This window comes from Lissotriton vulgaris, chromosome 11, assembly GCF_964263255.1.
Source record: "Lissotriton vulgaris chromosome 11, aLisVul1.2, whole genome shotgun sequence".
In the NCBI taxonomy this organism is placed as follows: domain Eukaryota; kingdom Metazoa; phylum Chordata; class Amphibia; order Caudata; family Salamandridae; genus Lissotriton; species Lissotriton vulgaris.
In genome coordinates, this window is record NC_141699.1 from 332,290,315 (window position 1) to 332,316,781 (window position 26,467).

Below are 26,467 nucleotides of genomic sequence, written 5' to 3' on the forward strand. Positions count from 1 at the left end.
TGCACTAGAAGTCAAGGAAGGGCAATTCTGGCACCCAAATTTTTGAATCGCAATGAGATATACATGAATTGTTTACGTATTAGTATGAACAGGGAGTCCGTCCCAATATGGGGAGAGTGCAGTAGTCGAGGTCGAATATAGATACACTCCTGTTGAGGACCTCCCTGGACCATCTATCCTAAATCTGCAAAGTTGAGATGTACAATTATTTGTGAAAACTGATCGTGGACCTAGGGACTGATAAGAATGCATAGTTGCACAGAAACGCTAGATTTGCACATGTTCTGATGATGCACTTTAAGTACGATATGCACTTCATAGTGTTAGCACTTAGCACTTTATATTTATATATCCGTTATCCCTTGGTCTGAGTCTCAACCCGGAAGTGTGCAGAGATATTTGGTACGGAAGCCAGGAATATAACAACGAGGTTTTTACAGAACTTTTTCAATATATGTAACTGTTTTAGGAATCGTATTTATTATTCAAACGGTGGTCCTTTTTATACCCTGACCAGACATGTACTAGGACTCTTCATTCAAACCAGGAATTTTGAAAATATGTATTTTACAATGATTTTTAAATGAATGGTTAATGGACTTGAATTCGTAGTGAATATGTATTTTTAGCGAAATGTAACCTATTTTAAAAATGTATTTTACATCAATTTTGAAAAATAATGTGATATTGATGTCTACACGTGTTTTTGCACAGGTGGTTTTAATTTTATCACGTACTAGCACTTTAAAAGGTGTACCTTGAAGCTTTATCGCTGTCATGTGAACAAGGCTCCGTGTGACACTTTCTGCTTGAATAAAGTTTGTAGTACCTCGAGGTCCGTGTCCGGTGTCCTGTTTTGCCGGCTGGAAAAGCAGCGTGTGCTGGAGTGATACGGAGTTCACAATATATATATATATATACACACACAGGGTTAGGGGGAAAGAAAGACTGTACCCAGCAACGCGGGTTACTATAGAGGTCTGGGAGAGCGACCAAGATGATTGGCTGGACGCACAAACCAACAAAACAGGCCCCAATATGGTCCAGTTCTTGGTTAAAGAAACTGCGTAAGGGTTTGAAGGGTGGGACGATATTGGAGTCTCTACATTGGGAGACCTGCTACAGAGGGGAGACCTAAAGTCCCTCCAGACACTGAGGCTGGAATACGGATTGCACTACTCTCAGTACTTGAAATATGCGCAGCTGCGCCATGCATGGAGGGCGGAGACGGCGCTCTTCTCTCCCTTAACAGAGTATGCCCCGCTCGAGGGCCGCTTATTACAGGAGACAGCCCTGATGCATCATAGAGAAGTCGCAATTAAGTCCTGTCTCCGGCTTATACAGTACAACATTTTCCATAGGGTATAATATGACAGACTACGGCTGCATCGTATGGGGCGGGCTAGTGACACCAACTGTCTGCGGCGTGGGCATGCTCAGGGGGACTTTTATCATATTATCTGGGAGTGCCATATAATTCAGGAATACTGGGGTAAGATACGGAGGGAATTGAGTAGGGTACTGGAGGTGGCCCTTCCGGTGAAGCCAAAACTGGTGCTGCTGAGAGTAACCAATGAAGTCGACCTGAATCGTCCACTCCTGATTTTCGTATCACTAGCCTTAGTGGTGGCTAAGCGAGACGTGGCCAGAGCGTCGGGCGCTCCCATACCCCCTCATATAGAAGACTGGAGAAGAGGCATGGATATGTATATGGCAGCAGAGAGGGTCACATGCAAAGCTTGGGGATGCCCCAAGAAGTTCAATAGAGTGTGGGGGAAATGGAGACGATATCATGGCCTGGACGGGGGACTGTGACAAGGGAAGAATGGATAACCGTGGGCAAATAATGCAGCCGGGGAGACAATCACATGAACCTTGCAATGTAGAGACCTTTGGGGAATTGTTTTTCAGATCTGTCGTTTTACTTGTTAGATTGATGGTCTGGTGGGAGGAGGGTGGAGGGATACCGGGGAATGGGGGATGATTACATATGACATGCCTGTTATGTTTAGGAACTTAAAAAGCAAATAAAAATATATAAAAAAAGAACAGTACTAAATTCCTCTGAAAGTTTTAAAAAACGGCGTTGATGGTTCAAGGTTATTATCTGTGGTCTGTGTGGACTTAAGTCTGTGGTTGCTTAAAATTGTATTTAGTTGTGTGCTTATGGGATTTAGAGGTAGACAGTCGACGTTGGAACAGATTATTATTTCATGGTTTACACAATCGCAAAGAATTTGATCCAGATTGTCGCTCAGCTGGCTCAGTCTTTTAGCCCATGCTGAGCCAAAGTTATTAAAGTAGACATTAATCAGGAGGATCTTGATTCGGGAGGCAGATGTCTTAAGTCTCTCCAGTGCGAGCACTTGAAACATCTCATCTTGAGTTGGAATTGATGTTCTTGTTAGTTTCATGTTCAGATTAAGGTAAATTGTCAAGCATCCCGATGGCTTCACAAAGATGTTTTTTTTTCTTTGCTACTTGGCGGACCCCGTGAAAGCCAGCATTTGTTAATGGAGTTAATTACCACGTTTCTTGTAAACAAAGTACATCAGATGCCATTTACAGTGATTTTGTGGTATTTAAGCTTAATAGTCTTGATAGCCCAGCTACATTCCATGACAGAAGAGTTATATGTTGTTGAGACTTTGGTGGGCACTTCTTGTTGTTAGGAATAAGCTGTTGCTTCTCTGGACAAGATATTTGGCACCCAGTTCCAGCCGGGTTAGTGTTCTCCCCCAATTATTTTCCTGATGTGGCCCCTTGTTGATGAATAAGAGCAAGCTATATGTATGTTTTCTGACAGTGAATGACTGAGCTAGTGCCCAGTCCCCCTTAGTATGCTGTACGGGTGATCTTTTAGGTTGGATAGATTGAGTGTTTTTTTTTAATGCTGCTGGATATTTGGGCGCTGAGATTTTTAAGATTCCTATGCCCCAATCCTCAAGGATAGACTTGCAAACTAATATGGCTTCTGCCAATGAGTTTGTTTTTAGTGTTAAGACTGTGGCTTCCCTCCTGTTACTGCACACTGGGATGGATTTGAATTCTATGCTCAAAATGTCCTTGTATGTTATTTTTAACTGGGTGGGAATAGCCTTAGTAAGTTAGAGCGGTTCAGTACATCGTGACTCCCTTCCGAATGATAATGTGGAATGAGGGCAAGCTTAGTCGGTCGGTCCTCGCCAGAAAATTATTTTTGTTTGACCTTTGTTATGGGTATAGACAAGGACATGGGGGAAATGATCTTTGGTGGTTGGTTTGATGCTGTCAAGCCCGAACGGTGTTCTCTGTGAATCAGCACGTTCTTTCACGGGCGAGTTAACTTCCTGCGGAACTTGTCAACGCCCAACCTAATGATTGCTGCTCCCTCTGTATTTGGATGATGGACGCTGAGGGTCGAGCTACAGGGCTTTGGTCAGTAATGAGACTTAAGTTTTGCTTGAGAGAACTAATGTCATTGTGTCAAGGAGTTGAGGTGGTGTTGTTTGCCCTTATTCCGGATCTTTTGTCATGTATCTTTTGTTTCTGGGCAAGGTTTTCTTCTGCTCTTGCGTGGTTGGTAATTGCATTCCCTGTGGATGTATTCCTGGCATAGTGGTTTGTACTGCTGGACTTTGTGCCATATTGGAGTCTGTGTTTGGCTTAGATAGAGTGGGTGGCAAAGCCAGAGTTGCATGGAGAGGAAGAGCAGGCGATTGAGCAGGTTATAATATGTTGTTCATTTTTCCACTACCTTTAGACAGTGGGTGTATGCTAGACATGTTATTGGATTGTTTTGCTTCATTAGAAGCTGATTTGAGAAACGTTCTTTCTCTGCTTTGCTTCTGGCCTTCTTTTGTCTTTTTTTCCTGCTCTTTTTGATATGGCAACGGCCCATTCGTTGTCTTCGGGTATTATTTTGCCATTGTGGTAGCCGAGCACAGTTTGGTCCTTCACTTTTGAGACCAATTCTGCAGAAGATAGGAAGACTTCCTGATTTTAGTTTCCTGCTAGGATTTGAGGGGAAGATTTTGTATGAGCTATAATTGGTGACATTGTACCCAACTGGTAGATTCCTTGTCAGCTGCCTCCAGTATGCAGGTCACTCTTTGCTCGGTTTATCCAGTTTCTGTGTCTGTTGTTTTTTGGTCAGACCTGCTAAGGGTACTTCTTAGGGTCGATGTTCTATCCATTATCATTAGGTTCAGGACATCTGGCAAGGTACACAGTTTCTCCGCAATCTGATGACAGGAGCATGATGAGCAAGGGATGTCTTTGCCTCTAACACTTTTTAACCTCTTTTCCAGGGAACTGACTTTTTCCTCTATTTTTAAGATCGAGATGGCCAGTGCTTGGATAAAGTCAAGTTGCAATTCCAGTTTGTCAGACTGCCATATCAAGGCGGCTGAAGTGGCGTTTACTTAAGCCAATAGGGTGCTAATATATTAATAGGGTTCAATGTTATTGTTCATCTTTTTAATGGCAGATGATTCAAGATATTCCATTATACTTGTGCTCCTCTTGGAGCTATGGTCTGCTAATAGTTGGAGCTCAAGTGCTTCCTCAGTCTTTATAATGTTTATTGAGTTTTTATCCTTGCTGCAAAGTAGAGCCCCGAACAGGCTCTGGCCTACATCTGTTCCCCATTGTCCCGTTTTAAGGTTTTCAGGATCTACTTGTTCAGTTTACCTAAAGCTGCGGCCTACTGTGCCATGTTGCCTGCTCCATCTTTTTTTCCCATTCGCTGTGGGTCAGAGCAGCCGAGGTTATGTTGTATATTTTAAATAGGTATTGAGCCTTCAACAAGCTAACCGTGGAAGTTGGAAGGCAAGTTGTAATATGGGTAGCATTTTCGCCGTTTGGTCTTTTCCCATAATATTAGTTGATAGATCCATTTCTACCAGAACACTATCCGGAGGTCTTCCAGATGATGTGTTAATTACTGTATTATTTATTAATTGCTGGTGCGCCTGGTTGTGCCTACTGTTTGTTCTTGGGGACGGGGTTATGAGCGATATTATATCTACGATGGGGTCATGGGTAGCTGCAGGGCCTCCATTGGATTCCTTTCTCCTGATTGAGTCTGGGGTGTTTAGATGAGGTCCCCCGCTTCTTGCCGCCCATCCAATAAGATTTGAGGTGTGAGGCTGTTTTTTTTTTTAATTTCGTTTAGTCTGCCCCTTCGTCCTTGTTGAGGAGGTTTTTTGTGTGGAAATCTACTATTAATGTTTTTTCCACAGTTTCTGGAATGCCACCATTACTGATGAAAGTGGCCTTTTTCCTGTCCTTTTTGTCACTTGCTGTGGGTGTGAACATAGATGTTAATGGAGTATGAATAGGTGTGCAAGCTGTGTCTTTAATGGGCTTAATAGCTTACAAGGTCTCTGAAGTTGGTTGGCTTGTCTTATTGAGACAGAAGCTGGGTATTGCACCAATAGAGAGAGGTGTGCGTATTCCGTCGTAAGTTGTCATTAGCACTTCAATTACACCCCCCATACTCCCCCCGCCCTGAAAAAAGGCAAGGACGAAGGGGCAGACTAAACAAAAAAAACCCAGCCTTACGCCTCAAATCTTAATGGATGGGCGGCAAGATGCGGGGGACGGAGCTTCCTCAAACTACAAAGAGCCACCTGAGCTTTTCTGGTCCAGAGCGGTTCAGATCGGGCTACGCAGGCTCTTGCTGGGGAATAGGACATGCAAACAAAACAGGTGATGGACCGAATGTGGATCAATGTCACACATTCAACCCAGTCCAAAGATCTGGGCCCAAATCCATCGTTTTTTTGCACTCCACACCACCCTGGGTTAGACAATGGCGATATGCAAATCAGCTCTGACCCTGTGCCCCATGGGAACAGTCCAGTCCGAACTACAAAAGCCATGTCCTTCCCAGAACGGAATCAAGCATCCGAGGACCGGACCGGTTTCGAGGTAACACCTCTCATCAGCCCGGCTAGCTTGACTCCAGTGGTGTGGAGTGCCTGGGACCCACGTCTGGGCATCCCCAGCGCGTGGGTCCCAGAGCCTCCACACCACTGGAGTCAAGATAGCCGGGCTGATGAGAGGTGTTACCTCGAAACCGGTCCGGTCCTCGGATGCTTGATTCCGGTCTGGGAAAGATATGGCTGTGTAGTTCGGACTGGACTGTTCCCATGGGGCACAGGGTCAGAGCTGATTTGCATATTGCCATTATCTAACCCAGGGTGGTGTGGAGTGCAAAAAACGATGGATTTAGGCCCAGATCCTTGTACTGGGGTGAATGTAAGACATTGATCTACATTCTGTCCATCAAATTGTTTTTTGTAATTTTCTCCCTGAGTGTACTGGGGTAGCCCAGACGTGGGTCCCAGAGCCTCCACACCACTGGAGTCAAGATAGCCGGGCTGATGAGAGGTGTTACCTCGAAACCGGTCCGGTCCTCGGATGCTTGATTCCGGTCTGGGAAAGATATGGCTGTGTAGTTCGGACTGGACTGTTCCCATGGGGCACAGGGTCAGAGCTGATTTGCATATTGCCATTATCTAACCCAGGGTGGTGTGGAGTGCAAAAAACGATGGATTTAGGCCCAGATCCTTGTACTGGGGTGAATGTAAGACATTGATCTACATTCTGTCCATCAAATTGTTTTTTGTAATTTTCTCCCGGGGAATAGGACATGGGCGCTCTCATAGCGCCTTTACACTGACCGCCTAGTCTCAAACAGGTCTTATAAAAGTGGTGGCAGCAGCTTTTACCAGTTACCAAGTTCGCTATCTGGTTGTCGCAAGCATCGGGGGGCCTCACCCGGATCCTTAGCATCAATCTGACGGGCGCGGTGTAACCGCAGCTGATCTTACCTGGTTGTGGCTGCGGTTGCGGCTACAGGTTGCGGGTTGTGGCAAAAGCGGAAGTGTACATTCCGGAATTAAATTACATAGCTCCCTCTTTGCTCTTATCCACCGCTCTTACACAGTAACTAACACTTGACACTCGTCATCGGCTGCTGCTGAGCCTGTCCTCATTGAAATTGTCACCCGCAGCAAACATGTTTGCCTTTATTATCACCTTTTGTTATTACTGTCCCCCTTACCACTTTCTTCCACCCATGACTTCCGAAATATCGTCTCTAATTCCAATTCACCAATTTCCAATTCCTCTGATGTTGCGCTCCTGTTTGCCTTGTCACTTATTCTCGAGGCTCCACCTACTCTCCCTGTTATGTTTATCGAACTCTGACTTTGTCACCTGATTAATATCTCCTAGCCTTTGGTTGTAAGCAGTCTTTTTAGTCGGCAGGTAGTATTTGAGGGTGGAGGTGACAATGGAAGGAGGCTTCTGTTCACTCTAGTTCAAAATGTCCACGAGCAGCTTACAACCACGTATACAAACCATTGCTGTAATGTTCTTAACTTGGTGTTCTGAAACTTTGAGTAAGCAACTTAAAAAGGAGGAAGTTGTGTGAAGAGAATGTCTTGTGCATTTATAGGTGTTTTGTGAATTTTAATCCCTTCAAATATCTTTATTGTGTTTTTATTAATGCTATTTGATGACAGTAAAAGAGTGAGTGCTATGTTAGTGTCCGTTCCTTCATATAAAATTCCAGTCAATGATTTACCTACTCTTTGGGATTCTGGTTTAGCTGAATGGGGACAACACTGGAAAGGAGAGGCAAGGGGAAGTAAGATGATCCTACATATATGCAGGCATGGAGCAGAAGAAACCTTTTAATAACATCTGCTCAAAATCGAGAAGTTTATTCCAGAGTAGCCTGTAAGTCACTTACTAATAACAGCAACACAAATGAACAATTGTTTAGGGTGTATGCTGAGAAGGGCTGAAACAATCAAGAGGCGAAGAAAGCTTTAGGTCAAGCTGTAATTTTTTTTGTGCTGACCATTTAATTAAGACAGCTTACTGTTGTAAGCCACCTCTAAGTTTAACTTTAAACACCCAGTCCTAAGAAAGGGTATAAAGTTGCAAGGATGATTTAATATGCATTTCCTTTAATAGTATACTCTGTAATGTTGTGCCATTAGGCTGTTGGGAATCTATGAGTGAGGGGAATTAAAAGCCTTTAAAATCAGCTATGCTAAAATTTCAGAAACATTGGTGGCTTGTGGTCTTAGGTAAATGCAGATGGCTGTACGGTGGACCGTAGTTCAATGTAACAGTACCAAATTAAATTCAGATTATTTGGTTCAAGGCAGAAATTTCATTAAAATATAATGGCAGCCTGACCAGGAGCCCAGAAGCACTGTTGTGATATTTGAATGCAAACGAAACAATTGATGGACGGAATGCTGGACAATGCAAACATTCTTCTCCAGTCACCCCAGTTTGGACCAAGCCACTTGCAAATCAGTCTTGAACCTGTTCCTTATGGGAACAGCCCAGCCTGAACTGCCAAGCCAGGTACTCCCTGAACCGTAAACAAGCATCCTGGGACCGGTTTCAGGGCATCACCCTTCATCAGACAGGCTAGCTTGAGTCCAGTGGTGTAGTGAGCACGGGACCCACGTCTGGGCATACCCTTACCACTTAGGGTGAGATATGCAAAAGAAACAATTGATGGATTTAATGCTTGACAATGCAAACATTCACCCCAGTCCATTCATTGTTTCTTGTGAAAATTGAATGGCCAGACTGAGGACAGTTTAGCACAGGGATTACGATTTGGGCTGTTTTGTGTCTTGGGTTGTACCTGGCCAGGCAGTTCGGACAGGATAGTTCTTCGTCGACCAGGTTCAAGATTGATTCACATATGGCTGGGTCCGGACTGAGTGGGCACGGTGGACAAATGAACAATGGGTTGTAATGCTACTCTGTGCGATTGCCGGTGGTTAGACTTATTGCAAGCATTCCACTCATCACCTTTTATGTTTTTGAAGTACAGGTGTCTTGACAGTGATGCACAGTGCAATGTGACAACAAGCAATGGAATTCACATAAGTTGGTTTCAGGCGGGAATTTCAGGAAAACATAAGTCTGACCAAGATTACAGGAACAATGTTTTATTATTTAAATTACCAGCATGAGGACAACTTCACACAAGAATTGCGACTTTTTTTTATTTTTGTGTCTGCACTGGGATAAAGTACACATAATTTGTACTTAGCTAATATGCCTGGTTCTCTGTTCCCTATTGACACAGGACCCTGCCAGCCACTTCTTTTGATTTCCCCAAGCAAACCCAACATGCCTGGTAGGTAGCTTCACAACACTGAGAACCTCCATGACGTTGGGTTTGGGAAGGAAGATATGGGAAGAGTGTATGAAATGATATAATGCATGAGAATTGGTCTACAAGGAGAAGTTTTCTGTATTTATTTATTGACCAGGTACTCAAGAATACAAGATACCTTTTTTCCCTGCTGCCTCTGTAAAAAGAGCTATCGAGATCTTTACCCTCTGGCACCTCGGCGTAAGCGTGCATCTCCAAACATCATTAAATGCAAAGTGCTCACTGTACTGGCACACTTGAACTATGTAGATGCAAATGTCTAACTCCAACAGTAAAAGTGATATAGCACACTTTCATTCCCATTTTCTTGTTTACAGATACAGAAGATGCAAGTGAGACTGACATGGCAAAGCAGGATGACGTGGACTACGTGGAAATGAAGGAGCAGTAAGTACCCCAAGGGAGGTATTCTGTTAATCAATTAAAGCTAAGTTTGTTTGAGTTTTATCCATTTGAACGGATTGAGCTTTTACATAAGACAAGTGTTGTCCTAGTGCTTCATTGCTCCCCCTTTAAGAATATTTTTTTTCGATACACCAGAAAGAAAAAGTTGTACTGGTGTCTGGACGGGCACTGCCTAGAATTAGCAACTGAATATAAATATCTCAGAGTCTTACTAGACAGCTGACCCCAGATGGAGGCCCTGCAACCATTTAGCAGCGAAGCCCCTAAAAAAATGACTGCTAGGCTTAACCTTAGATCCACTACCACAGGTCATCCAGGTCAAGCTTCAACCATTGCTAACTTATTGAAGCAAACTAATGCGAGGGAGAGATGCGATTACCTTGGACAAAATCAACATCTGGGCCTACAGACCGATCTTCCACCTCCCGTCCTACGCGTCTCCTGCCGAAATTCGGACTGAATTTGGCCTAAAAAAGCAGACTGTGGCTAGAAGGGGGCGTTCGCTAGCACAAGATCAGGGGAGCTGAGCATGCCTCGGCTCAATAATTCACACCTCCTGACTGAACTGACACGTTGTGGAAACTCACCCGCCAGAGAGTACTTTTTTGACTCTCTATCAAAACTAGGTCTTACAAACCTGTGGGACACCCCTGCAACCCACCAGTGTTTCAAGAGGGCAGTAACAAAAGCAACGAAAAGCATATCCACAATCGAACACAAAGTAACTTTTGCAACAAGACTGGTCTGCTCTCAATGATTAAAAAGTCCTTAAACCACAACCATACTCAAGTGCAGGATTCAAAATGAAGACGAAGGAAAGATTCTTAAGATACCGCCTGGGCATCCTTCCTATACTCCAGCACCAACCTCCCTAGGAACAAAAACCAGGAGAGCATATTTGCTGCTTTTGCGGAAAGAGAAGCAAGGATCTTGTGCACATAATCTGCATCTGCCCAAATTTACAGGACATCAGACGCACCCTGCTCCACCCTACCTTCAAACAAAAAAGGCATTAGGACCTGCAGGCAGACAGTGAAACTATGCTTCAATGCTACTGTCATCCAATTGAAACTGCCGCCTCACAAAGTTTCTCCGCATAGCCGAAAGGAGACTGACTCAAACATTACCTCACAACAAAGGCATAAAGAGTAAACAACAACCAGCCCAAGAGTATACCGAACACCAAACAGGAGCAAGTCAGGCTACTACAACAACATCCAACGGCTGAGCATTCCATCACTCTATGCAAAATGCTTACAGAACCTCCCTTCAAGCAACCTGGAGGTAGACAAAGCCAGAAAAATCTACAAGATCCCACAAAACAAAACATTAAAAATAATAATAAATACAAGGGATCCAATTTTTCACAATGAACACTAAGCAGTTTGCTTTTTTTTTTTAAACTGTTTTATTCTCCTTCAATTTGCATCAGGTTAGGCAGAGGAATCTACAAAGCAAAACAAAAAAGCAGACGGGATACCAAACATGCCAACAGTACAATACATATAGATCGCTGCACTGTAATTATGGTAGACCATTAAGAACTGAGCCGCCACAAAATGAATCTATAAAACATTACTAAGAAAAGTCTTCAATTACTAGCTCCCTAAACCGGCCATTTTGGCAATCTGACGCAGGTCCTGCTGTTTAACGTATCACACTTTTGTAAGTATAAACCAGTACTACTCCCTAGATCCTATAAAGCGACTATACCATCGGCCAAAAAAACCAAAGAGGAACAAATACTCCTGACATCCGTTGCCTATTTTGCATTTCCATTAGTGTTTTCCACCAAGTAAGGTTATTCAAGAACTCGTTGATAAATACCTAAGTTGCTAATTTTTTTATATCGTTATACTGTCCATTTGAATTACAATCTGTTCCCAGCTACCTAACGGTTCCTACATCCCAATCATATGGGACTGCCAAGAAGACATAATATGCTTAACATTGGTATATACATGCAATGGAAAATGTGCTTTTAATATTGAAAGCTGCCAAATGCTGATCTTACAGATTATTGATTTCATAGCACGAAACGTCTTCACTTTAACATTGGCACACAGAGAAACATGAAAATAATGTTAAAATATTTTTTTTTCTTACTGCACACATTTCATTATTGCTTTATTTTATAATGTAAACGATATGGCAAAGGTTTTAATTAATCATGCAAATAAAGATTTAATTACCCTTTCAGAAGAGGTGCCCTAGCTCGGCTTAAAATCCAGTGTACTGATTCCATGCAAAGAGAGAGGTTTCAATACATTTCACTATTAAATGTAAAGGTGTATTCTTAATACGCAACATACTTGCCGTGCTAGATTGCTTTTGTGAAGAAATCAGCATCGTTGTTCTGTACCTCAGGCTTATAGCCTCTCTGTAACTGCTAGGCAGAAGATCACCTTTAAATCAGGAAGGCGTCTCAGTAGCATAAAAAAAACCTGTTTCTTTATATGATGCAGAAAAGTGAAGTAGTGATATTTATCAAGCCAGTATAATACAGCACGTCTCATATGGTTGGATTGCATCTGTGCACTAGATGATCTTATTGTCATGACCAAAGTTATGCTGGAACACAATGTTGTGAAGGGTAACTCCCTGGTGTGCATTGTCAGGATATTGCAAGTCATAGAGAAGTTGTGAGACCATAAAGGGGAACAAGGCCTAAGGCCTTGTTTCTTTATAAGGTCACACCATAACTCTTTCCACAAACCACTTAAATCCTTGGTATCTTGCTCTTCCGTATGAAAAAGATAGTGTTTGAGGCATGTGTGCTGTAGATACACATGCTTTGCATACTCCTGCCATCTAGTGTTGGGTCCGGATGTTTGCAAGTTATTTTTCTATGAAGAATTCTTTTTCAGTCACAAGGTAAGGTGACTCCTCCTTTCGGTGATAGTGCGCATGGGTTCGATTGTTAGATTGTTTTCTTTCAACCATCTGGTTCGGATGTGGTTTGTGGCACTCCGGTTCGAGACCGTTCTTCGGGATCCCCTCAGTGCTCAACCTAATGTACCCTCATTGGCATTGTTTTGTACGCGTCCCCTTATTTCCGCATGTCGAAAAAATAAAACTCCCATCTTCAATCGAGAAGACTTTGTTGGCGACTTTCGGGCATAGCCATGTCAGTCGACTTCCACTCCATCCTAATCATCCAGACTTCTGCAGATGGAATGGACTCCGTTTCTATTCAGTCACCGGTTCCACTCCAAGTATCCGCGCACCGACCTGCATAAAGTCTGCAACTTGTGCCTCTCACCAGAGCACAAAGAAGAAACTGCAATACTTGCAGATCGTTTCGATCAAAAAAGACTTTGCATGGCCCGTCGATGTAGGGACATGCAATGGCAGAACATCAACTACACAATGGATATCTTTGGGAAAGGTACCGAGGAGGAGGAAATGGAAGCGTGGGCAGCAGAAGAGGAGGAGGCCTTCTCTATCCAGAAATGGGACAGGGTGCCAAGAGTAACCAAGCCCCTTTGCCCACCAAAATAATTTCCACCAAACAAAAGGCTTCTGCGCAACCACTGGCTTCAGGACCGGGTTGGCACTGAGACACTGCTTCTAACGTCTCTCCTTCGGGCTCTGCTGCGAAACAGCATATCAAGCCTTCCAGCTCGGGCTCGAGTTGAGATAAAACATCTTCGTAACAGAAACCTTTGGCTCCAAAGGATAAAAAGGACCAGTCCAGCTCGCAACCGAAAGATACCCTTCTAAAACCTCTGGAACCTATCTTGGAGCTTGTGAAGGAAAAATTGGACCCTAAACAAAATAAAATTTATAACAATCCAGACACTGGACATATTTTGGCCAATTATGCAATACCTTCCAAAAGAAAGGTGGTTCCATAGGATACAAGCTACAGAATTCCCATAAAAAAGGGACATAGCTACAAGTTCTATCTACCCTATCCCTCAGTCCCCTCTGCCACTTGCACGATTACCAGGCTCATACCTATTAAATATCACACCTCCGGGCTCTCAACATACACAGCCTGATATAGATGAGGGGTATGACAATAGTCCACTACCAATAGATCAATGACATGATTACAATATTGCTCAACCAATGGGTAGTTACCCTGATTTATACATGGCAAAACCACCACCTCCTGATGACAACACAGCATACCAGGAGTTTATCTCAAGGGCAGCATTATACCATGAAGTTTCACTATACGTGGAATCCTTAGAAGAGGATTTTCTGTTTGAAACATTAGGTTCTACACATAGGACAACTCCAAGTTTAGCCAAGTGAAAAGGCATGATAAGAAATGACAATGATATTTTTAAAGAACCAGTATGTGCCCGTATATTAACACCTAGGGTCAATTTAATAAAATTAAATTAAAGAAAATTTACAAGCCTCCACCATCTGATCCAGCTTTTATTAAGAGGCAGTTGCCTTTAGATTCCCTAGTGGTATCCAGTGCTTGAAAGAGAGCAATTTCTTAAACTACAGCACATGCACCTTCTCTAAGCTAATTGATGCATCGGGCAAAAGATTAGCTGCACAATCCACCAACCATTGGCGCATTGCCAACACACAAGGAAAGTTGGTAAGATATGATAGAACCCATTGGGACTAAATGAAAGAGCTACTCCAACACCTCACAGAAGAGTATAAAACGAGAGGACAGAAACTAGTGTAAAAGGGAAAATTAATATCCAATTCCTCCATCAGCTGTGCACTAGGCGCTGCTGACACTGCAACTAGTGTAATTAACATCACCATTCTCCTTAGAAGACCTGCATGGCTCGGAATCTCTGGGTTTAAACCAGAGGTTCAACAGTCTATTTTCAATGTTCCATTTGACCAAGAATACCTTTTTGGCCCTCAGGTGGATGTGTCACTAAAGGAAAAAAATGAAAACAGATACAGAAGTGGCAAAATCAATGGAAGCACTTCAGCCACCATCCATTTAAGCTTCTTTTTCGCCACTCATTCTATAGAGTATATACAGTTTCTATTTGATTCTCCTTCCTGCCATCATGACTTCGTTGAATTAGTTTTTCTTATTTTGAATGGTTTTGTCTAGACTATCACCCTTCGGATTGGGGTGTTTCTCAGGTACCCTCGTTCAAGTCATCCCTCTAAGAATCAATCACATGGGCGCTGGTACCGAGCTGCACCTTTTCCTTTTAGGACAAATGCCTTTCTCCTGCATGATCTCCAGGAGCCACTGGTTGTAGTCCAAGCCCCAGGTGGCTTCTCTCAGCAGTGCGGTCTTACAGGGTCCCTTCTGTCTAGCTGTCAGTGGCTTAACTGAGACTGCTCTATCTGTGGCTTTGCAGTACTCCAGTATGCCTTCGGGAGTATATGAAGCTGGCCTAAGCCACTCACCCTGTGCTTCTAGGGCATCTGCCTTGGTGTCTCTGATCCCAGAATGTGTAGTGGGTGCCAGGATCAACAATGGATTGTCGGGCAGATGGCTGGAGCTCTACCAAAGCATGTCCACTATATTGGCTTCCCAAGTAACTCCCCCAAACGTGCATAGCATAGAAAAAGATATTTAGCATAAATCCGAGACCTTTCTCATGACTCCTCTCGAACAGTTACCAAGTATAGCCTTATTTCAGGTCTAGGTTAGAGAGGATAGCGCTTCTATGTTCATGCACTCACAGGTGGGGTATGCTACTCCCATTTTCAAATATTCTTACACTCTTGCCCATGTTGTTGATATAGTTTGCCATCCAGCAAGGGTTTTAGGGGCATATGTAGATAATTTCCATTTTGCGATTCCCAAATAGCGATTTTTAAGATATCGCTATTTGAGAATTGCAAAATGGAATGTAGGTAAAAATTCGATATTTTTTTACGAATCTCTAACATTCCTTAATTGCGATTAGCAAATTGCGAATCGCAATTAAGGAATGAGTGTCCCATTCATTCCTATGGGCCAAGAGGCCCATAGGAATGAATAGGGAAACATTCTCAAATTGCGATTTTCTATGAGAAAATCGCAATTTGAGAATCACAATTTCAAGGGTGCCAGGGTGTCTAAAGGACACCTGTTGCACCCCTGGAATGTGCCTGTAAGTACATGTGGCGCACAGACATGCCCTAAGGGCATGTCTGTGCGCCACATGGCACTTTGAATTTTTTCTAAAAATGCATTTTTGAAGGAATTCGCTAAATACCATCTACTTGGAGTAGGTGGTGTTTTGCGATTCCTTATGCCAAAATCACAATTTCTAAAAGCACCCCTACATAGCTTTTAAGGAATCGCAAAATTGCGATTCCTTAAATGCTTGAGCAAAATAAGGAATCACAATTTTTGCGATTCCTTATTTTGCTAAGTGGCACCTACATATCATAACGCCGTTTGCGATTCGCAAACGCCAAAATTCACCGAATTTCGCCGTTTGCGAATCACAAATGGCTACCTACATATGCCCCTTGGATCCAGCAGCTTACTGGAGACATTACATTATTTTCAGCATAAAATAAAAATCCCTTTTTTTAGGAAGCCTATCATGAAATATTTTTATTTTTTGTGCACTTCTCTCATTTCACTCAAATTGCACAGCAATTGCTCTTGGTCTACTTGTTTTAGTTTGAGATGGTACAGAAAGTGACAAAAGTGAGTACACCAATTTACCCAACCACACAAGGAATTATAGAATTTAACATGTTGCTGTAGGATTGCTGTCATATCACTCTGCACTGTTTTAACCCGTTTACCGCGGTGTCAATTCCACTGCGGTGCGGGTGTTCTAATGCGTGGGCGGGGCCGCGTCGGTCAACGGACATGCGCAGCACTACTGAGTTAGTGCTCGTGGTGGCCGTTGGCCGTCGCACGTACGCAAGGCGTTAAAACCAAGGTGCTTCATTTTGCTTATTTGTGGCTCTAGTGAGCAGTGGGATTCAACATGCATTTTGAACTTATTTAAAGTCTATAAAGTGTGTCCTTTGTTTGTCTCCTTTCTTTTTAGGATGTACCAGGACAAGCTTGCATCTTTCAAGAGGCAGCTTCAACAATTACAGGAGGGTAGGTTTTCCCTCTATGGTGCATCATTTTTTTTTAAGTATCCTTATTTTTAAATGTACATGGAATATTTAATTATATGGTACCAGCCACTTGAGAAGTTGATATTCCAGGTTGCAGGTTTTGAGTTCAGAGTCACTTTTATGCAGGTTATTACAGAAGGTAGAGCGTAATGCTTGCAAACACCTGATGCTGATCTGATTTTTAGAGAACACGACCTTTATAAAAATCTTTGCTCAAGCTATGCACTTTTAGAAGAAGTAGGAATTTAAGGATTTTAGTACAAAGCATTTTTGCAGTCGGAAACAGCCCAATCAAGCTGTTTCCGACTACAAAAAGTATTTTACGTATGTTCTAAGCACAAATTGTAATTCAGTAACACATAACCGAATCACAATTTGAGATTGCTATTTAATATTTGGAAAGGGTGTGTTTTGGGCTTCCTTTCCAAATACCAAATCTGAAAGAGAGATATCAATGCTTCATTAATACTTGAAGGAGATGATAACCCATTTGCAAACGGGAACAGGTCCCATCAAGACTCCTTCCCCTTTGAGAATGGAAAACAAATATTTTATTAGAGCAGGCATGGGTCCCATTGACCAATTATAAAATAAAACAAACAAAAAAATCCTTTTTTCTTTTTAAACGCATCCCCCTTTTCTTTAAGAAATACGGGCAGCATTTAGAATGGAAAAAAAAAACCTCGACCTTGGTCTGCTGACCTCAACAGACCACCATCCCTGTGGTGGCTGCAATTTCTAATGGGTAGACATTGCAACTTACTCCATTAATATTCATTAGGTAAGTCGATTTGCGAACCCATTAGAAATGACTCTTATTTATACCTATTTTGTACATTAGGAAATCACAAGCCCTACATCTTGTACATCTGGCTCTTAATTGTTTGAACTGGCAGTCTTAATGCTGCCACAAACTGAGATCCAACAATCTTGTGACTAGAGGTGGATTAAAAAAATATATTCACTTGCTTTTGCAATTGCTGTGGGATTTTTATTTTAAAGCATGTACTTTGGGGTAATATTGAACAGTTTTCTATGAATTCGATTTGTTGAAATGAAAAAGATGTCAATTGAATATTATTAAATAAATGCAACGTTGAGTAATCTTGTACTAAATCAGGTACTGCAATGCATTGGATAGGGTACATAGTTGCACCTTGTTTACAATATTATGAATGGGTTTCATGAAACATAATGTATTTCCCCTGCAAGTGATGATGGAGCAAGTATCACCAAATACAACCTACGGCATGGTTTGTCTATTGATGTCTTTAGCACCAGTTTGAAGCTCCTTTCAGCCTAGTGTTGTAGTCATTGACCTACTGAATGCTGTACCTCTTCCTATCATTGTACTTGAGGATTTCTTCTGTCCCCCCATTGGGACTGGCTTCCGGTCTTGGTCATTGGCACACATCTAGGGCTCTCTGAGCAACCAGACTGTAAGTATTCCTTATCCAGTGATATGTGCAGTAATGTTGTTTTGAGCTGCTGCCAATGCATACTGAGTGGCTAAAGATAGGGTGGGATAACATCCTCGTCTGCTGCTACTGCACATGACTTTTGCACAGGGGATCCTGGGTTGAGTTTGTTACCTACCCCTTTCTGTTGCTCCTCTTGTTTGTTAGTTCTGGTTTCGCTTTCAAACTGACAAATCTTGTAATCTCCTTTTATTTACTGGGGAATATACTAACTTTTTCAAATACCTTGCACTTTCTTGCATTATAGGAAACTGTCAGTACAGCAAAACTGACAAACCCTTTGTTTTTTATCCCATCAAACCATGTAGGCATAAATATGCAATAAATGAATGGTTCTCTAAGTATTTATGAATTATTATTATAAATATTAAATGTCAACACCCTTTTGATAGGTACGTTGCAGGAGTACCAAAAAAGAATGAAAAAACTGGATCAGCAATATAAAGAAAGGATACGTAATGCAGGTATGTGTGGACAAGTCACCACCAGCTGGTGATGAGACTGAAGTAGCAGCCCATGCAAGAAGCTATTAGGTGGGTTCCAAAAAATGTATTGTAACAGGCAAAAGAAAGATTGGTGAGGGAAAGAAATACAGGAAAGGTAAAGGATGAGTTGTGCGTAGTACTGTGGAATTATATGAGATTTTGAACATCAATTGCTGACATGCATATTTACTAAACCATATAGTTAAACAAAGAGAATGGGTCTGCATTCCGGATATGCCTCTTTTTCTAGCAGTGAGAATGGAAAACCGTAGCCAATGTTGTTTTTAAGGAAGAAAGAAATATCCTCCCGCACACCACGCATCATTAAGAGGGATTTGGTGTAACATATAACATAACATGTGTATTTCTAAAGCGCACGTTCACGCAAGGGTATCTTGGTGCTGAATATCAGATGTTATTGTTATCCACCTCAGAGGTACTCATTTTATCAACCTCCGAAGGATGAATGGCTGAGTGGACTTGCAAAGATTTGAACTTGTGACCATGTATGGGACCACTCCTGCGTCCTACCAGAAGCTTGAAGCTCACAAGTGCTGTTGTTAGACTAACAAACATTCTGTTAAAGCAGGCTTTGCCTGAAACCACTGCTGGCTGGCCCACTGATAGGGTTCCAATCATTGCTGCAATGAAACAGGATGTTCTTGATTTAAGACATCTTAATACTTGACAGGATGAGAAACTTCCTGAAAATCTGATTGATTGGAAGAACAATTTATATAAAATAAAGGCTGTATCTACCCAGGCTAGTTCAATAATGAGGCACGAAACCTTCTGTAAAAAACAAACTAGACAAACTAACCTAAATACGATGCCCTTAGACGTAGATAATCAACTGCCAAACGGAACCGGAGTAACTTTTAGGGCCCCTTTGGACCAATATGGGCCAGTGGGTGTACAAGGTAGGAGATTTGCGGGTCTGCCATTGGACTGGGCAGGCAATGGCCTACCGACAAGGCCAGCCACCCTGGTTTACAATAGCGTACCTTTACATTACAAATCACTACAGGCATTACATCATGTGGCAAACACCTCACAAGTAATACCAATTTTCATGACTAATGTTCCTAAAATAGATCCCACCTGCCTTAGAAACGAGAATGGGAAAGTCCTTAAAAACAAAGCCATACATTGGCTGAGACATACCAGGGGGTGTAGATGAACAATTAGAGAGGACATTATATATGCCAAAAGGTGTATCCAGGATTAGAGTCCAGTTGATGCAATCGAGCTGACCTTATCCACAAACCACCTTGTACATGATTTAATTGCCCTTGAAGCTAGATCTTCCCTATCTGCTTCTACGAAAATTAGGTTGAGATTAACTGTTCCCCCTGCACCTAGGCAAGATAATAACTTGAGCCAGGAACGTGTGGACACCCCCACCTCATCCCTTTTGCTGAACGATTGACTGTCCACAGTACTACCCTACAACCATAATAGTATATCTAGTGCAGACTGTATGATTCCAATTGACTCCCTGCACTTACACTATGATGGTCACCAGATTGGCTAAGAGTCCACGCTTTGCTCACCAGAGATGACCCAAGATCCTGACTTTATATTGGCCCTGAGTGAAAGCCCTGCCCCCAGAAGGTAGTGGGAAAATGACAAAAATGTTGTCCTGGAACCTGGTGGGTATAAGTAGGAAGCTAGATTACCCACACTGGTTGGACCTTGTTACCCTGCAAGACATATGCTTGTTCCAGGAAACTTGGTGCCAGACTCCAACTTATATACCAGGGTTCAACACCTTTTTTAAGTTGGCAATACCGTCTAAACAAGGCTGGGCTTCAGGGGGGCTGCTCACTTTAGTAAATCTTACCATAAACTGCGAAGTAAAGATGCTGGCCACTAACTGTCCAGATATTCTGGGGATTAGGCTTACAGACGGTAAAGGCCAATCCATTGACATCTACAATGTATATGCCAGGAGCACTAGAGGTGGCAGTTCGTTTACCCTTTCTATCCTGGATAACCTATTGGGAAGTAAGAATGTTAGCCACCTATTAATTAGCGGTGGTGAGTTCAACGTCACATTTGAGCCATTGGATTGGGTAGTGTCTATTGATGTGACTGAGGAGGACAAAGCCTGGATGGTGCACCCTCTGGAACTATCTCCAATTAAAAAATGGTCACAAGCTGCTCTCCAAATGAACGTGATATCCCTAGAATACAGGTTAAGGGCTACTAATGCCCGAACCAGCTCAGATGGAGGCGGTGGGATGACTTTCATGGGATCAAACTGGTCAAGTAGGATTGAGTATATATTAGTGGATCTGACTCTGTGGCCCCTAGTAAGGGATATGTCTATAGCTCCGGCTTGCAATAGTGATCACAATTCCCTACTTTTAACAATTAGTCATCTCTGGGGGAGAATTGGGGAAGATAACATATCATCATTAAGCACAAGGGAGTTAATCCCTACAAATGATAGGCGTCAGCTTAAATGGCCTGCGGTCCTGACTGATGAATCCAAGATCCAAAAGATTAATGAAACTCTCGCCAAGCATTTAAGGATACTAGAAACAATAAACAGGAACTCGCCCTTACAGAGCAGTTGTAGTACTCTCCACAAGGATTTTTTCGATCAATAGGCATCTTTGTTTGTTGTCTCTAGTAACAAGACCAGGCCCGCAGGGAAGGATTTTAGGAAATAACTCTTGGTTCAATAAAGAATGTAGGGCTGCGAGAGGGAGGCTGACCACAGCGATCAAGAGCAGGTATCTCATCAATATGCTTAAAAATAGAAAGGAAAATAACCAGGCCCAGGCAAAGCGAAAAATGAACGGGATGAAAGGAGATGGGAAGACCTAGGAGAGGCTATTGGACACCCTGACACTAGATTATTTTGGTCCCTTGTGTCAAAATCTAGCTCAGTGCACTCACCTCCCCTGGCCAATAATACCCTTGCAATAGAATGGCATAAACATTTTGGGGAGTTGTACTCCTCCGGTAACATCTCTTATAGATTCCAAATCCCCAGGACCTGGGTGCTCAAACAAGTAACATCACATTCACTAGGGAAGAGATCACAAGTTCTCTAGATGCCATTATTCCTGGCCCGATGGCATCCCTGGTGATCTTTTTCGTGCCGATAGGGCTAACTGGACAACCTATTTTTTTTAAATTGGCCAATGATATTGCTGCTGGAGGAAGCATCCTGGATTCTTGGAAGGGGGCCGCGGTGATACCAATTTTCAAAAAAAGGGACAGATCTAAGCCTGCCAACTACCTCCCAATAAGCTGGATAGATTGTGCCCAAAAGGTATTCTCCCGTTCGCTCTTAGCCAAAATCCAGACTTGGATGGATGAGAATGATATCCTCTCTCCGTTACAGGCGGGCTTCCGGCGGAAGACCGGCACTGTTGATCAGGCGTTCCACCTTGCCCTTCTATATTGGAAGGTAGTTGTGCTGGGCAAAGGCAGTTTATATCTTGCCTTTATAGATCTTAAAACAGCGTTTAATCTAGTCCCCCGGGATCTACTCTGGCAGGTTCTTTTGAAATGTGGTGTGTGTCTGAAAATTTTAGAACCTCTGATTAGGTTACACAACGATAATTTTGCTTGTGTAAGGTGGGGGAAACAGGGGCAACTCACTGACCTGATTAAGATCCGGCTGGGGGTATGCCAAGGGTGTGTCTTGGTCCCCACCCTATTCTCCCTTTACATAAATCGAACTGCTGATCTCCTATGCTCTATTGAGGCTGATGCCCCCTATCTGGCAAACCAGAAAATAGCTACATTGTTGTTTGCCGATGATACCCTCCTGGTATCTAAAACCCCTATGGGCCTTCAAAAGCTCCTGAACCAATTTAAGGCCTTTTGCGACATGAGGGGCTTGGTCATTAACACTACGAAAACCAAATTGATGATGACGATGAACTCCTGCAAGTCTTTTAAAAGAAGTTTGGTTCTAGACAATGTCCCGTTAAAGAGGGTCAGCTCTTTTGAATATTTGGGCATCAAACTGTCTGGCAATTTGGAAGAACCATTTAGACAAGGTGTCCCTGAAATTCTCACAGCTAACCGGGGCTTTATGGCGTAAGCTTTGTCTTTCATATACCAAGCCTGTCGCCCCAGGCCTGAAACTATATAGCTCCAAGGCAGTTAGTAGTGTGCTTTATGGGGCAGAACTCTGGGGATCAGTGGACGCTAGCTTGCTATCGACAGTGGAAAATAAGTTCCTTAGGAGTCTGGTATCACTTCCCCAAAGTGCCCCCCCTCCTCCCTTTGAAATTGGATTTGGGTATTAGATCAATTAATGATAAAGTGAGAATTCGGCCTTTGCTTTTCTAGTACAGGCTGGTCTCCACTCCCGACTTGGCCCTTTATGCCCCTGCTTTTAACATTGGATAAAAATAATAAAAATTGGGTGGATCAATTACGTCATTAACATCTGGGCAGCTATTGGTCTCCCAAATGAGCTTGTGGGTTCCCCGCCCTCATACTCTAAGGACCAAATTAAATCTCTATATTGGTCATGGGTTGAGCAGAATATTTACCTGAAAACACGCCACTGTAACCTAACTGATGCTTTTCTAGATATTAAATCTGGACAACTGCTTGAGCGTTTTTTTAGACATCAAGGAGCCGGTAGACAGGAAACTGTATACTCAGTTTAGATATGGCTGCCTACCCATCAATGCTCACACTAATTCCTGGTTGGCTGAAAACATCCAGCCCAAGGGCTGCCCATCTTGCTCATATGTGCATGAATCCATAGGCCATGTTTTCTTTGCATGTCCCCAGGGCCGGACTGGCCATAGCGGGCACCGGGCGTTTCCCCGGTGGGCTGCTAGGGTGAGGGCCGGTTTTGGGCCCCTGGTGGGCCGTTTTTGTTACCGGGGTCGGCAATATCGGCCCCCAGTAACAAAATCGGCCGAAACCGGCCCTCGCAAACTGCTCGGCTGCACTCCCCCTCAACTCTGGGGGGGTCAGCTGAGCAGTTTGCCAGGGCTGGTTTTGGTTCCCAGTCCGGCCCTGCATGTCCCGCGTACACCAGACCAAGAAGGACTTGGCTGGCACCAGTATGTAGACAGTTGGGAACCTACAGTTTTAACGAAGCTCTTCATGTTTTGAAATCAGACACAAGACCACTCTTTGTATGTGCAGTCGCTAAATTCCTCAGTCAGTTCTGGGCATCCAGGCTTAGGCTTGTGACTGCATCCTCGAGTTGAACAGTCCAAATGAATGGGAGTTCCGGGAACTGAGAGTCTCCTACATTTTTAAAATATTACTGCTAAATCTGGTTTTAATGTATTTTTAATGTGTTTATTACTTTGATTTTATTGTATAATGAGGTAAAAGGCTCTTAAAAGACTGGTTTATAGTAGAAGGGGTGTGCATTGTATCAACTTGACAATTGCCAGTTAATAATGCACTTGCACTTTAGTTTTATACCAAATATCCTTGATTAAGATGGCAAATGACAAATGTTTTCCTCTGTCAATCTCCTTTCGTGTTTATATATCGTAACATGAATTATTTGATTCCCCAGGAATGATGTAAGGAACATTCCCATTATTTTTATTCCGAATACAACTGACAAGGATGTATGTGTTTGTATCTTTTATGGTATTATAAACCAAAATAAAGATTTTATGACTGAAATAAATGCATGTGTATAATCCCCCCCCCCTTCTTGACCTACCAGTTAAAATATGTTCCTAAAGGTAAGACTATGGCATGTATTACTTTGGTTTCCTCTCTTAATTGTTTGAAAAGAGATAGCTAGCTCTTTCAGCCACAATGAAGCAATTCTATTAGTAGACGATAAATAGAACACAAAGTAGTCAGAAGAAGCAGGACCTGCATTTGTACTGCAATTTGATTCTGAATGAGGAGGTAAAAAAATCAAGGACATGGTTCAAATGGTATGCGTTATGTTATGTTATTTGGATTTATATAGCGCACAGCTGCCACAGCAAATCGGCGTCCCGGCGCTGCCAGCATCAAAATAACTGACCTAGACACCAAGACAGTAGAATGCCAAAAAATAGAAGAAGCATCCAAAGAGACTAAATTGAAGGAAAGAGGAAAGTTTTAAGTGCTTTCCTAAAGTACAGCAAACATTCTATTCTACGGATCTGAACAGACAGGGAGTTCCATAACTTGGTTGCCAAGCAGCGAAAGGAACGGCCCCCTGCACGAAGACGTTTCACACGGGGAACAGTAACCAGGTGGTGCCTCAAGGAGCGCAGCTGGCGCGAGGGAACATATGGGGTAAGCAGGTCAACTAACAGGCTAGTCGTAGCAAGCTTCAGAATCTTAAAAGAGAGACACAACGTCTTGAATTGAATGCACTCAGCCATGGGAAGCCAATAAAGTCTCCAGATGGCGCCAGCCGACGGGCAAGTCTGCGGGAGCCCCAACAAGGCTCTGGCTGCGGCGTTTTGAACACGCTGCATCCGTGTTATTTCAGCCTGATTGGCCACTAGTAGGAGAGAACTGGCATAGTCCAATTCGGGATGGAATAGCTGACTGGACAATCAGCTGGCGCGTAGGTAGATCAAAAAGCTTCAGAAGGGGCTTAAGACCCCGCAGAAGGCCAAAGCAGGTGCCAGCAACTTTTTTTGTATGGTCTTGAAAACTGAGGGAGGAATCCATCCATACCCCCAGATTCTTAACCGCTGCCTTGGGGTTAGGAGTACTACCCAAGACGACCGGCCACCATTGCTCACTGCACAAGCTAGAGTTCTTCCCCACTAAAAAAACCTCTGTTTTGCTAGCGTTCAGCTGCAGGCAATTAGTAGTCATCCATTCTGCAACGGCAGCCAGGCCGCTACTAAACCTAGAGGCATTCAATGTGGGAACCTACAGCCAGGGCCACCACCGGCTCCGTATCATCTGCATAGGAGACCATGGTGAGGTCCCACTGCCTGGAGACCGCTGCAAGAGGCTGGACGTACAGGTTAAACAATGAGGGACTTAGCACAGAGCCCTGGGGCGCCCCCTGATCGATGGAGTGAGCCTGAGAAAGAAACTGGGGCTGACACTCTGAATGATCTTTCAGTCAGAAATGATCTGAACCATTCCAGCGCCAGGCCCACCACACCCGCCTCCTCCAGCCTCTGTAACAGAATACATGCGAGACCGTATCAAAGGCGGCACTAAGATCAAGCAAGATCAGTGCCGCCGTCTGACCGGAATCGAGAATGGTCCGCAGGTGTTCAGTCACGGCCAGGAGAGAAGTCTCCGTGCTGTGGCCCGGGTGGAAACCATTTTGAGATGGATCCAAGATGTTGGTATTACTCAGGAAATTCGTTAGTGTGTTGTTAACATGCGCCTCTGTTATCTAAGCCACCCAAGGGAAGAGAGATATAGGCCGGAAATTTTCAAGTTTGGCCGGGTCGAGCGATGGTTTTTTGAGAATGGGGGATACCAACGCCTGTTTCCATGGCACCGGGACAACTGCTGTGGAAAAGGAGGAGTTCACTATCTTGGATGACGGGGCCAGAAAAAGAAAGAGTGACTCCCTAAACTGGACCGGCTTTAAAGGGTCGGCCGGTGAGCTAGATTTAACTTTATTACTCAGCCGAATGAACTCATCCTGTGAAATACTGGGGATAGCTATCAGAGAAGGCAGTGGCGAGGATCTATGAAGAGCTGTAGGCGAAGGAGAGGACACTTGTGGGAAGGACCGATAGATGGTATGAACTTTCTAAACAAAGAAAGTGGCCAGATCCTCACACTGCTGTTCAGATGAAATAGCGGGTGCCAAATTTTTCCTAGCACTAAGGTCTTTAAGGATCTTGAAAATACATTTGGCTGGGTTAGGGCTAAGCTGAATTTCATTGGCATAATAGGCCGCTCGAACAGTACAGATGGTTCTGTGATAATGTTTGATCTCGGCTAAGCAG

The 26,467-nt window shown here is 43.3% G+C and overlaps 1 protein-coding gene across 4 annotated transcripts in view; it reads left to right on the forward strand.

Annotated features, from left to right (window-relative positions):
• Positions 1-26,467, forward strand: part of SUDS3 (SIN3A corepressor complex component SDS3) — a 181,776-nt gene that overhangs the window by 18,554 nt on the left and 136,755 nt on the right. For 2 of the 4 annotated variants that reach the window (XM_086943291.1, XM_086943292.1), the window contains exons 2-5: positions 9,113-9,163; positions 9,520-9,589; positions 16,549-16,604; positions 18,495-18,566. In XM_086943291.1, coding sequence (XP_086799417.1) covers positions 9,113-9,163; positions 9,520-9,589; positions 16,549-16,604; positions 18,495-18,566 — 249 coding nt within the window. The remainder of the gene's footprint in view (positions 1-9,112; positions 9,164-9,519; positions 9,590-16,548; positions 16,605-18,494; positions 18,567-26,467) is intronic. The other 2 variants (XM_086943293.1, XM_086943294.1) reach the window with 1 other exon arrangement.